The sequence below is a fragment of the Mytilus galloprovincialis genome, chromosome 9, assembly GCF_965363235.1.
Source record: "Mytilus galloprovincialis chromosome 9, xbMytGall1.hap1.1, whole genome shotgun sequence".
In the NCBI taxonomy this organism is placed as follows: Eukaryota; Metazoa; Mollusca; class Bivalvia; order Mytilida; family Mytilidae; genus Mytilus; species Mytilus galloprovincialis.
This window is the reverse complement of record NC_134846.1, coordinates 70,037,992-70,053,177: the sequence shown is the minus strand read 5'-3', so window position 1 is coordinate 70,053,177 and position 15,186 is coordinate 70,037,992. Positions and strand designations below refer to the sequence as shown.

At 32.1% G+C, this 15,186-nt stretch overlaps 1 protein-coding gene across 6 annotated transcripts in view; it reads right to left on the bottom strand.

Annotated features, from left to right (window-relative positions):
• Positions 1-15,186, bottom strand: part of LOC143045791 (cilia- and flagella-associated protein 337-like) — a 73,746-nt gene that overhangs the window by 31,288 nt on the left and 27,272 nt on the right. Inside the window, exon 1 of one of the 6 annotated variants that reach the window (XM_076218547.1) lies at positions 2,923-3,372. The exons of 4 other annotated variants lie outside the window; for them this stretch is intronic. In XM_076218547.1, coding sequence (XP_076074662.1) covers positions 2,923-3,302 — 380 coding nt within the window. In that variant the 5' untranslated portion in view covers positions 3,303-3,372. Of the gene's footprint in view, positions 1-2,922; positions 3,373-15,186 lie in introns of those variants that run through there. One more of the 6 variants, XM_076218546.1, reaches the window with a different exon arrangement.

Here is a 15,186-nt window from a genome sequence, read left to right as displayed (position 1 = left end):
TCTTAGAATATCAACCCATATTTATACTGATTATATGTGAATATTAAAGAGAATGTGTGTTCTCGTTATCTGAAAATATCAGCATACATATGTACTGATTATATGTGAATATTAAAGAGTATGTGTGTACTTGTTATCTGAAAATATCAACATACATTTGTACTGAATAATTATAGTATAACTAATCGACGTATTTGAATATCAAAAATAAGACAATGCGTGACCGAACGACGAATGGATTAAACGAGTGCGCAGCACGAGTTTAATCCATAGCGGAGTTCGGTCACAAGTTGTCTTATTTTTTATATTCAAATACGGCGATTAGTTATTCTTTTTATTACATTGGCAAATGGCTTTTTTTATGAAATTAATGTAGAAAATGTAAGGAACTATATCTTTTTTCTACGCATTGACAATTTGTTTTGATCAGACGTTATCGACGTCTTGACAACGCCTATTGTTGTATGACGTCAGAGAGTGAAATAACCACGTTTATTTCACATGTGAAATTATCGGTTTTTATTTAACTGGGAAATCAATGTAATATATTGCAACCAATGTAATAAATAAAAATAATAACTCAGCCTTCATGATAAACTTTCGAGTCCACAATCCCATAGCTCAATTTTTTGAAAAATTTTATAGGCCTGAACGCAATTTTACAAGCCATAGCTGTAGGACTTGTGGTTAAGTGTGAAGACAACTAGATATGGACAAGGTCCCCACTTTCTGCTCTGCAATATGCATGAGTTTAGTTACACATATTTGACAAACAGTGATGTTGGCATACAACTTGAAATTGTTACACTGTCTGTTAGACACAAATGATGCCTCTGACTGACCAATCAAATCATTAAGTCCAACTACTTGTCATTTTCAGAATATTTAAAGAAAACAATTTGAAATCCTGTGGCCATTGCTCACCTCCATTATGTGTATGAATATCCTACAAAATTCTAAAGCTGTATCTCCAAAACTGTAGGAGGAGATAGCCAGACAAACAATAATCTCTTTATGAAGCTAGTTCCAAATAAATGAACAAGTCCAACTACCTGTCATTTTCAGAACATTTTAAAGAAATCAAAATCCTGTGGCCATGCACATTTCAATTACTGTAACATTACAAGTATGAATATCCTACAAAATATTAAAGCTGTATCTCTTAAACAGTAGGAAAAGATAGTCAGACAAACCATGATCTCTTTATGCAGCTAGTTTAGAAAAAAAATCATCAAGTCATACTACCTATCATAATAGTATAACACAAAAAAATCCTGTGGCCATGCACATCTAAATTACAGGTATGAATATCCTACTATAAATATTAAAGCTGTGTCTCCATACCTGTAGGAGAAAGCCAAACAAACTGCATCCTTATCAGGATGGACAAATGGACGGACAGAGGTAAATTAAAAAGAGGGGTCATAATGGTTAACTGAGAATATGAAAGTACATTTGTACTGGATAAATGAGAATATGAAAGTACATTTGTACTGGATAAATGAGAATATGAAAGTACATTTGTACTGGATAAATGAGAATATGAAAGTACATTTGTACTGGATATATGAGAATATGAAAGTACATTTGTACTGGTTATCTGTGTATCAAGGCTTTATTGTATGACTACCCAGAATTTATCCACCCTTTATCCAGAGTTTTTTTTTATTCTAGAAAAAAACAAAGATAGAGACTACACAATCCAGCCCTTTTATCAAACAGACCAAGTGCTGTATTTTCATACATTTCTACCATATTTTGAATTACAGGATTTTATATCATATATGCACTTAACTATTGTCAAAATTACAATTTCATACTACTTAAAAGTTTTCTCTCACTTTCTCTCTCAGCTATTTGGTTGTCAATAAAATGGAAAAAAGTCTGAAAAGTCTATTGTTTATACTATTCTTAGATTGGTTGTGATAATTTCTAAATAAAAAAAAATAATTGCCATTGGAAAGAAAATGTTTGGACTCATCAACACTTTTAACTTCCCATAGAGTTAGATGTGATTGGAATGACAACATGTCTGTTGGCAATAAGGATGCTCAGAATTTGACAGAAAGGTTTTTTTTTAGTTTTTCAAAGTTGTTTCAAATTCAGGTTATTTTGTATTGAAGATGATATATGCCAAGTGATGACAATAATTTGTTCATAACCTCTACCATTGTTCACAATGATTAAACACTGAAAAGAATCTAGCTGCCAAGTGATGACAATAATTTGTTCATAACCTCTACCATTGTTCACAATGATTAAACACTGAAAAGAATCTAGCAAGTGCTGTTATTAGTAGATTTGCTGGATCTAATAGTGGATGTTAAATGGGCAAAGAAAAAAAAAGGTATAATTAACCAAAATTAATAAGACATTTATCTAATAAAGGAGAACTTGATATTCCTGTTAAAACTTATGTTTTTTTAAAAAGTACTTACACAGTAATGTTAATGATTAGGGGCATGTTTGATCCTAACAATGTAATTCAGTCTTTATTTAGGGGAAAAAGGTTTATATGTCAACAAAATTCCAAAAAAGATATCTACAAAAAAATAACAGAAGTCTCCTAGTGGCAGAAATTTGTTCAAGTCTTCATTTCAAAAAAGCATTTGAATATTATCTTCATTAATAATATCAATTAGTCACTAAGGTTTCAGTATATTAATTTTGTTGTTTGTTTTTTTTTCAGTTGTTAATGACATGCATTTATTTCAGTTACTATGATATAGTGCAAAAGAGTAAAAAAAATAACATACTTTTAGAATTTGCCATGATTTATATAACAATCTGATACTATTTCAACAAATTAAGCAAAGACTTTACTTTTAAGAAATTCTAGTTCACAGGAAATTTTAAACAGAAGATAAACTAATTCTTACATATGAACCAGGTTACCAGAATGATAATTAAAAATAATCTTACCAGTCATCATCAGAATCAGAGGAGTAATCTCCCCTTAATTGGCGGTTTTGTCTTTGTGCCATCAATTTATGAAACGGCAAAGAGGTAATCATAATGAAATTGGAATCCTCGTCAGAACTACTATCACTTTCTACAACACTGAGCGATGAAACATGTGGAGCTGTTTTGGCTCTTTGTTTGCCTTTGAATTTCAGAATACTTTTGTGGCTTAAATCCTTGGTACTAAGCTGTGACGAAAGTTTTCTGGACACATTTTGCAATGTATTTGGTTGAGATGTTGAAGTTCTGAATTTTGACAAACTTTTCCCAGTAGATTCTGAATATCGTCTTTCCATTTCAAAATTTTCTTTTAGAATTTTATGAATGAATTTTTCATTCATGAATACTTCGCAAATTCTACAATTCCAAACTCAAATTTGGTCCAAACTGTTGATTTTTCAGCTTGTTCAAGAATATAGTATTATTTCCATAAATATGTATCATAAAAATGTACACATTAATTACTTGTATATATATATGCATGAGAAAAAGTAACTGTTAATGTTTTTATGAATTACATATCATGTGAACAACCTTTACAAAAACCATGTAATCAGTCGGAAAACTTTTAAAATTAAGTCTCTATGTGACTTCATTCACTGGCAACTAAATTTGGAACAAAATTCTCAAGTTACAAATAAATTTAAATGATGATGGTGGTTTATTACAAGTTGTTCGCAGGTTTTCAGTGCTAACAATGAAGTTTACAATAAAAATAAAATGATTACACCTCCTTGCATTCAAACATGTCAATAATTAGGAATGGCTTGCTACACTGGTATTGTATTTATTTGTTGTATTTCACATCTAGCACAATGACAAGTAAAAAAATCTCTTGTAATATCGGATAAATACAAAATTAAACAAAACTACTTAAAGAATTTAAATGAAAAAGAATTTTAAATTTCTTGCAGTCAAAGTATTTTAAATTTCTCTTCATAATTTTTATTTTTTTCCTACCTATTTAATTTACAATTAGAAATTTTATCATAAGAGTCTTCAATATATTTAAAACTCAACTAGAAAATATATATTGTATTTGAAGATTCATTTAAAGTCCCAATATATATATTATCAATGTAAAAATGCTTATACTTTTTTTTTCAATTACCTTGGAAACAATTTATGTCATAATAAATCTCACATTTAAATACTATGTAATTTTCTCTCTACAGATTTATTGAATCACCAGAATTAGCCAACGTTATTAGATCTCACAATGCCGTACTGTGTTTTCAGTCCATTTCTACAGATTTCTTTAATGTTACCAATAAATTTCACAAGAACCTGTTTTTTTTTCTCTTTATTTCTACAGTTTCTGTTAATGCCACAGTAAATCCCATAACTACATACTTATATTTTCCTCTTTCTATTTATCCTGTATTTTGATTCATGGATCTCACAATGCTTTATTTTCCAACTTTATTTTTTCATTCAGTATAAAGACCATTTAGCGTTGCTATACATTCTAAGTTTCTGTGTTCAAATTAATAACCACATGCACATAGTAAATTCACAACAACTACAAGTAAAAAAACCAACAGAACCTTTAGTGAATCATGCCTTTCAAAATATCCTAACAAATATACAAAATGTAGCCATGAACTTGATTTTACCATAGATACAAAGTCCCAAAAGACAAAATCAAATAGATTAAAATCCCTACAAAAATTCACAAGAAATTAATAAGACTACAAACTTATCCCCATACTGACAACATGTGCCATAAATTCTTAAAGTCAGCTTATTTGGAAGCCATTAGGATCAATTTTTTCTACCAAACTTAAATATTGAAGATGATAGTGTTATGTTATCTAAATCCCTATATCTCAATCACACGGGTTTACTCAACATGTGTCGCTAGGTCGTGTTGCTAAAAGCACTTATTCTTAACATTTTTACTTTTTATTTAATAAACACAGCTTTAAAAGTTAATTCTAATTGAAATGTTTGCTAAAGATTTGACAATTTTATTAAATATTTCCTAATTTGTAGCTTTTGTTTTTAGTAACAAAATCTAAGGAAAATATTTAAAGCTTGACAGGATAGGTGAATTACTTTAAAGGCTAAATATTCTTAGTGTCTATAGCTTATTCACACTATCACATAGAAAAAAAAAATTACAGAGATTTTTCAGAACACTGAGTAACAATCCTTTACTCAAGTTTCCCTTTGCAAGAATATTCAAAACTGTTTCAAAAGAATAATTATAAGATAAAAATATAAACTCAACAGATTTTTGATTGATTCAAGTCCATTTGATCCTGCGAATCTAAAATCTGTCAGTTTACTACTGTATCTAGTGAGAACATATTACGCCTGCCACTTTATTTTAAAAAATTCGAGTCCAATAGCTCTATAATAAACCTGAAAATTTTAAAATCTAAAAGAGAGTTGTTTTTACCGACTGAAAGATTTTGAAAAAAACTACCAAAAACTGTCTTATCTAAATTCAAATAAAGTCTAATATTTCTAAGAGAAAAAAATAAATATCAAATAGGGTAAGTCTGTCTTATCATGAAACATGCTCAGACATTCTATTTGTTTTCAATCAACATGTACAACTCATGATAAATTTATGTAAAATATGTCAAAACTAGAGCCTGTGTAGCTCACCTTGGTCTATGCGCATATCATAAACAAAGGACACAGATGGATTTATGACAAAATTGTGTTTTGGTGATGGTGAAGTGTTTGTAGATATTACTTTACTGAACATTCTTGCTGCTTACAATTATCTCTATCTAATGAACCTATGAATCTATCCCAGTCGTTAAAATCTTTTGTAAAAATTTACAAAATTTACAAAATTTATGACAAGAGTGCACACACTGAAATGTCTCGCCTTCTAAACTAATCATTGATATCATGTTGATAGTCCTAAGTATAAAGCTAAGCTTTATTACAACTGTCACATAAACTTAACATTAACCAAGATAACTAAACAAAGACCAATGAACCTTGAAAATTAGGTCAAGGTCAGATGAACCATGCCAGGCAGACATGTACAGCTAACAATGCTTCTATACAACATATTAAATAGTTGACCCATTACTAATAGTTTAAGAAAAATAGACCAAAACGCAAAAACTTAACACTGTGCATTGAACCGTGAAAATGAGGTCACGGTCAAATAAAACCTGCGCAACTGACATGAAGATCATAAAATATCTCCATACACCAAATATAGTTGACCTATGGCATATAGTATTAGATAAAAAGACCAAAACTCAAAAACTTAACTTTGACCACTAAACCATGAAAATGAGGTCAAGGTCACATGACATCTGCCCGCTAGACATGTACACCTTACAATCATTCCATACAACAAATATAGTAGACCTATTGCGTATAGTATGAGAAAAACAGACCAAAACACAAAAATTTCACTATAACCACTGAACCATGAAAATGAGGTCAAGGTCAGATGACACCTGCCAGTTGGACATGTACACCTTACAGTCCTTCCATACACCGAATATACTAGCCCTATTGCTTATAGTATCTGAGATATGGACTTGACCACCAAAACTTAACCTTGTTCACTGATCCATGAAATGAGGTCCAGGTCAAGTAAAAACTGTCTGACAGACATGAGGACCTTGCAAGGTACGCACATACCATATATAGTTATCCTATTACTTATAATAAGAGAGAATTCAACATTACAAAAAATCTGAACTTTGTTTTCAAGTGGTCACTGAACCATGAAAATGAGGTCAAGGACATTGGACATGTGACTGACGGAAACTTCGTAACATGAGGCATCTATATACAAAATATGAAGCATCCAGGTCTTCCACCTTCTAAAATATAAAGCTTTTAAGAAGTGAGCTAACACCGCCGCCGGATCACTATCCCTATGTCGAGCTTTCTGCAACAAAAGTTGCAGGCTCGACAAAAATTGTTAAAAATTTACTATAAAGGGCAATAACTACTTGAGAGGTCATTTGACCATTTTGATTATGCTGACTTATTTGTAGATTTTACTTTGCTGTACATTATTGCTGTTTACAGTTTATCTCTATCTATAATATTATTCAAGATAATTACCAAAAACGGCAAAATTTCCTTAAAATTACTTATTCAGGGGCAGCAACCCAACAACGGGTTGTCCAATTCATCTAAAAATTTCAGGGCAGATAGATCTTGACCTGATAAACAATTTTACACGGCCAGATTTGCTCTAAATGCTTTGGTTTCAGAGATATGTCAAATAAAATTGAGAAAGGAAATGGGGAATGTGTTAAAGCGACAACAACCCGACCATAGAGCAGACAACAGACGAAGGCCAACAATGGGTCTTCAATATAGCGAGAATTCCCGCACCCGTAGGTGTCCTTCAGCTGGCCCCTAAAAAATATGTATATTAGTATAGTGACAAGAGTGCACACACTGAAATGTCTCGCCTTCTTTACTAATCATTGATATTATGTTGATAGTCCTAAGTATAAAGCTTTATTACAACTGTCACATAAACGTTACATTAACCAAGATAACTAAACAAAGACCAATGAACCATGAAAATGAGGTCAAGGTCAGATGAACCATGCCAGGCTGACATGTACAGCTAACAATGCTTCCATAAAACAAATATAGTTGACGGTCTGTTGACCTAATACTTATAGTGTACGAAAAATAGATCAAAACACAAAAACTTAACACTGAGCAATGAACCGTGAAAATGAGGTCAAGGTCAAATAAAACCTGCGCGACTAATATATAAATCATAAAATATTTCCATACACTAAATATAGTTGACCTATGGCGTATTGTATCAGATAAAAAGACCAAAACTGAAAAAACTTAACTTTGACCACTGAACCATGAAAATGAGGTCAAGGTCACATGACATCTGTCAGTTAGACATGTTCACCTTACAATCATTCCATACAACAAATATAGTAGACCTATTGCATAAAGTATGAGAAAAACAGACCAAAACACAACCAGATGCTCCGCAGGGCGCAGCTTTATACGACCGCAGAGGTTGAACCCTGAACGGTTGGGGCAAGTATGGACACAACATTCAAGCTGGATTCAGCTCTAAATTTGGATTGTGATTAAATAGTTGACACAGCATAGGTTTCTACTATGCTGTTGAATATTAATCCTCTCAAAAAAATGTTTGAAGAAATTTTCTTTTTTATTTATGAAATTTCAAATGAGAAAAATTGAACCCAATTTTTTTAATCACATCCCCCTTTCCCTTATTCCAAAACTAATCTCAATTAAAATTTCTAATGGAGTTTGCAACAATAACTACTCATTTAAATACATCATAAAATATTAAGATGTAAAAAAACTGCTTGTTATCACTGAATGGTAAAGATTATTTTAATTTATCAGTTGGTAGTAAAAAGTGAATATACATTGTATATTGTATATAACAAAGATTTAAGTTGATTCTGGACAAAGAAAGATAACTCCAATTAAAAAAAAATCTTGCTATTGCACAATATTTTGCAATTAGATATTTCTTGCTTACTATTCTGGACAAAGAAAGATAACTCTAATTAAAAAAAAAATTGCTATTTCACAATATTGTGCAATTAGATATTTCTTGCCATTGAGCAATACTGTGCAGTTGAAAAGACTTGCTATTGCACAATACTTAATATAATAATTTTAGATCCTGATTTGGACCAACTTGAAAACTGGGCCCATAATAAAAAATCTAAGTACATTTTTGGATTCAGCATATCAAAGAACCCCAAGATTTCAATTTTTGTTAAAATCAGACTAAGTTTAATTTTGGACCCTTTGGACTTTAGTGTAGACCAATTTGAAAACAGGACCAAAAATGAAGAATCTACATACACAGTTAGATTTGGTATATCAAAGAACCCCATTTATTCAATTTTTGATGAAATCAAACAAAGTTTAATTTTGAACCCCGATTTGGACCAACTTGAAAACTGGGCCAATAATCAAGAATCTAAGTACATTTTTAGATTCAGCATATCAAAGAACCTAACTGATTCATTTTTTGTCAAAATCAAACTAAGTTTAATTTTGGACCCTTTGGACCTTAATGTAGACCAATTTGAAAACGGGACCAAAAGTTAAGAATCTACATACACAGTCATGACAGTTAGATTCGGCATATCAAAGAACCCCAATTATTCAATTTTGATGAAATCAAACAAAGTTTAATTTTGGACCCTTTGGGCCCCTTATTCTGTTGGGACCAAAACTCCCAAAATCAATACCAACCTTCCTTTTATGGTCATAAACCTTGTGTTTAAATTTCATAGATTTCTATTTACTTATATTAACGTTATGGTGCGAAAACCAAGAAAAATGCTTATTTGGGTCCCTTTTTGGCCCCTAATTCCTAAACTGTTGGGACCTAAACTCCCAAAATCAATACCAACCTTCCTTTTGTAGTCATTAACATTGTGTTTAAATTTCATTGATTTCTATTTACTTAAACTAAAGTTATTGTGCGAAAACCAAGAATAATGCTTATTTGGGCCCTTTTTTGGCCCCTAATTCCTAAACTGTTGAAACCAAAACTCCCAAAATCAATCCCAACCGTTCTTTTGTGGTCTTTAACCTTCTGTCAAAATTTCATAGATTTCTATTAACTTAAACTAAAGTTATAGTGCGAAAACCAAGAAAATGCTTATTTGGGCCCTTTTTGGCCCTTAATTCCTAAAATGTTGGGACCAAAACTCCCAAAATCAATACCAACCTTCCTTTTGTGGTCATAAACCTTGTGTTAAAATTTCATAGATTTCCATTCACTTTTACTAAAGTTAGAGTGCGAAAACTAAAAGTATTCGGACGACGACGACGACAACGACGCAGACGACGACTCCAACGTGATAGCAATATACGACGAAAATTTTTTTCAAATTTTGCGGTCGTATAAAAACTTAACTATAACCACTGAACCATGAAAATGAGGTCAAGGTCAGATGACACCTGCCAGTTGGACATGTACACCTTACAGTCCTTCCATACACCGAATATACTAGCCCTATTGCTTATAGTATCTGAGATATGGACTTGACCACCAAAACTTAACCTTGTTCACTGAGCCATGAAATGAGGTCGAGGTCAAGTGAAAACTGTCTGACGGGCATGAGGACCTTGCAAGGTACGCACATACCAAATATAGTTATCCTATTACTTATAATAAGAGAGAATTCAACATTACAAAAAATCTGAACTTTGTTTTCAAGTGGTCACTGAACCATGAAAATGAGGTCAAGGACATTGGACATGTGACTGACGGAAACTTCGTAACATGAGGCATCTATATACAAAATATGAAGCATCCAGGTCTTCCACCTTCTAAAATATAAAGCTTTTAAGAACTGAGCTAACAATGCCGCCGCCGTAGCCGCCGTCGGATCACTATCCCTATGTCAAGCTTTCTGCAACAAAAGTTGCAGGCTCGACAATAATGGACATCATACTGAACTCCAAATTATACACAAGAAACTAAAATTAAAAATCATACAAGACTAACAAATGCCAGAGGCTCCTGACTTGGGACAGGCACAAAATTGCGGCGGGTTAAACATGTTTATGAGATCTCAACCCTCCCCTATACCTCTAGCCAATGTAGAAAATTAAACGCATAACAATACGCACATTAAAATTTAGTTCAAGAGAAGTCTGAGTCCGATGTCAAAAGATGTAACACAAGAAAATAAATAAAATGACAATTATACATAAATAACAACAGACTACTAGCAGTTAAAATCTACATTCTACCCCTATGTTCTATTTTTAGCCATGGCAGCTGTCTTGGTTGGTTGGCTGGGTCATCGGACACATTTTTTAAACTAGATACTCCAATGATGATTGTGGCCAAGTACCTTTAAATTTGGCCCAGTAGTTTCAGAGGTGAAGATTTTTGTAAAAGTGAACAAAGAGGGACGGCGACGACGACGGACGACAGACGCCGGACAAAAGACACCAAGTGATGAAAAAAGCTCACTTGGCCCTTTGGGCCAGGTAAGCTAATAAAAAGGGTGCTTTTCATCTTTTATCAAACACATTGTAAAAATTCCAGAAAAAAAAAACATATGATTGATTGATTGTTGGTGTTTTAACTCCACTTGTGGGCTATTTCATGGCGGCCAGTTTTTATTGGTGGAGAAAGTTAAAAAAAAAACAAACAAACAAAAACAAAAACAATAACAATAACAAAAACAAAACAAATTCATCTTTTTTTTTTTTTATTTGAGTAATAATTAAACATGTTCTTACTTATTAGAGAACAATCAGGATGAGTGTAATGCATGTGAATATTCTATGCTCTAACGTATAAGAACAAGGGGTATGGAGGTTCTGTGAATATTCTATGCTCTAACGTATAAGAACAAGGGGTATGGAGGTTCTGTGAATATTCAATGCTCTCACGTATAAGAACAAGGGGTATGGAGGTTCTGTGAATATTCAATGATCTCACTTATAAAAACAACAGGTATATTCAATGCTCTTACAGAGCAGATGTAAAACTTGCTTTCTTGGTACATATCCACATTACCATGCAGTAGACCATATATTAAATCATTCCCCATCAATGTAGCCTATGAAAACTTTAACAAAAATTTACTCTCAGACAGACGCAGATGGATGGACAGGACCAAGTGGTGACTAGACCTGTTTCCAGCGTCAATGAAAGCGAAGCAGGGCTTATAACTGCTTGATTCTGTCCATCCATCTACGTCTGTCTGAAAGTAAACTTTACTAGACCTCCTTAAGCCTTCATGATGCTGGAAAGAGTTGAGACAGAAGTACTGTGAATATTCAATGATCTAGCCTATAAGGAAAGAGTTTGTGATTGATGTAACTGGGAAAGGAAATCTTGTCATTCATCAGATCAGAATTTTTACAGCTGGTATAATTGTTAACTAAAATATAGCACAGGGATAAATAATGCTTAACATAGATATTTCTTTTTTTGGTAATGACTCAATTTCACAGATTTTTGGGTATTTTTATGTCAGTATGCTAGGTATGGTAAATTTTCTATAATTCTCAGATCCGGACATCCTGGCATTTAAATTTTTCAAGGGGTGATGCAGATAGGATTCCTCTAGATTTTTCATCTATTTGAAGGTGATAATTGATTATTTATATTGTTGATTATTTTTTAACCAGAGGATATAGTATGATAAAAATCAAAATGGAGATATTATATAGCGTCTTTAAAAATATTAAGTGGGTAAAATTACTAGATTCAACTGGTGTCAATATATATCAATTAAATTAATTTGCATTGAAGTCTATGGAAAATCAAGAGGATTCTTATCAGCATCACCTCTCAACATTGTTTATATAAAACAAAATCTAATCATTGATTGGTCAGTTACATGTTGTGATGTCACTGCAGATCTGAGAATTAGCATTGTTGACTGTAGGGCAAACATATGTTACTTTGAATTTTTTTATACCTTCTGTGCCAATTCTTAATGGAGTTGCTTTTCTTACAATATATTTGTTAAATAACTCTTTACAGCCTAAGGTACCTATATCTAAATAGAGTTGCTTCCCTTACAATATATGTTGGTTGTACAAATTTTTACACCTTACTGTACCCATGTCTAAACAGAGTCGCTTCCCTTGTAATACAAATATATTTTTTGGAATATAGTTTTTTTTCTTTCATCAAAGGTTTATAAATAGGGTAGAATGTACTTCCCTTACATCTTAATTTGATTCTATTATTCAATTCCTTTCAAAATATTGCAAAAACCTATAAATATTCATGGAATATTATGTAACATAAGTAAATTTGAAAATAAGATGTGGTATGATTACAAATAAGACAACACTGCACCAGAGATTAAATGAGGTAGAAGTTAGAAACTACATGTCACAGTATAGTCATCAACATTGAGCAAACTCCTTACTGCATAGCAAGCTACAACAGGCCCCAAAATAATATTAAACAAGAATGTGTCCATAGTACACAGATGCCCCACTCACACTATCATTTTCTATGTTAAGTGGACCGTGAAATTGGGGTAAAACTCTAATTTGGCATTAAAATTAGAAAGATCATATCATAGTGAAACATGTGTTCTAAGTTTCAAGTTGATTGGACTTCAACTTCATCAAAAACTTTAAATTGAAACTTGCACTATCATTTTCTATGTCCAGTGGACCTTGAAATTGGGGTCAAAACTCTAATTTGGCATTAAAATTAGAAAGATCATATCATAGGGCACATCTGTACTAAGTTTTAAGTTGATTGGACTTCAACTTAATCAAAAACTACCTTGACCAAAAACTTTATTCTGAAGTGGGACGAACGGACGGACGCTACAACGAACGGCCAGACGGACGGAAGGACGAACGGACGTACAGACCAGAAAACATAATGCCCCTCTACTATTGAAGGTGGGGCATAAAAAAAAAAACTTTCTTCATATTTTTCAATAATGCACTACACCAAACAAGTACCTACTCCAAGAAAGAGATAGTAACTTAATCAATAATTTATTTGTTAGTTTCAAAGTCTTTTTTAAAAGTATGGAAATATCTTGTTAAAGTATATAGTCAAGATTTAGTATAAGAAAAGATTTCTTGGGAACAGCTGTACATTCATCAACAACACTCTAACAAAGTTGTACATGTCTTAATTTGATTCTTTTGTAAAAATGTTTATATGTGTTTCTCAGGTTAATTTGAAATGCATTTAAAATGGGGTTTCTTTTTCAGAATAAAAAATACATTTAGCCTTTTTAACTTGACTGAAGGAAAGTTATATTCGTTTTAAATGTTTAGTAGATCAGACTGATCTAGAAAATTTTTGGATTCTAGCCAAAAAGGATTTTTTTTTAACTTCATACCATACTACAACAAGGATAGATACTGAAACTCTGGGTGTTAACACTTTAGGGAAATCCAGGCCTTACTAAAGACAAGAGTGCACATGCTGAAATGTCTCGCCTTCTTTACTAGTCATTGAATATTATGTTGATAGTCCTAATATATAGCTTTATTACAACTGTCACATAAACTTAACATTAACCCATAAAACTAAAAATTTACCAATGAACCATGAAAATGAGGTCAATGTCAGATGAACCATGCCAGGCAGACATGTACAGCTAACAATTCTTCCAAACAACAAATATAGTTGACCTATTGCTTATAGTTTAAGAAAAACAGACCAAAACATAGAAACTTAACGCTGAGCAATGAACAGTGAAAATGAGGTCAAGGTCAAATTAAATCTGACCACTGACATATAGATCATAAAATATTTCCATACACCAAATATAGTTGTCTTATTGCATATAGTGTTAGATAATAAGACCAAAATTCATCCAGATGCTCCGCAGGACGCAGCTTTATACGACCGCAGAGGTTGAACCCTGAACGGTTGGGGCAAGTATGGACACAACATTCAAGCTGGATTCAGCTCTAAATTTGGATTGTGATTAAATAGTTGACACAGCATAGGTTTCTGACACAGAATGAATGTGGTCTAATGAACTTAAAATTTTTGTTTTGCCTTTGAGCAATACACTATGCTGTTGAATATTAATCCTCTCAAATAAATGTTAGAAGAATTTTTTTTTTATTTATGAAATCTGAAATGAGAAAAATTTAACCCCACCCCAATTTTTTTTCACATCCCCCTTTCTCTTATTCCAAAACTGATCTCAATTCAAATTTCTAATGGAGTTTGCAACAATAACTATTCATTTAAATACATCATAAAATATTAAAATGTAAAAAGGTGCTTGTTATCACTGAACTTAGTAAAGATTGTTTTAATTTATCAGTTGGTAGTAAAAGTGAATATACATTGTATATTGTATAAAACAATGATTTAAGTTGATTCAACTACTATTCTGGACAAAGAAAGATAACTCCAATTTTCAAAAATTTCTTGCTATTGCACAATATTGTGCAATTAGATATTTCTTGCTATTGCGCAATACTGTGTAATTGAAAATACTTGCTAATTGAAGATTTCTTGCTATTGCGTAATACTGTGCAATTGAAAATTTCTTGCTATGGCACAATACTGTGCAATTGAAGATTTCTTGCTATAGCTGAATACTGTGCAATTGAAAATGTCTTGCTATTGCACAATACTTCATATAATAATTTTGGATCCTGATTTGAACCAACTTTAAAACTGGGCTCATAATCAACAAGAGCTGTCAAAATGATAGTAAACCGGATTCTTTAACATTTATTTGTGTTCTGGCATTTATCAATATTACAAGGACCAAAACTCGTAAT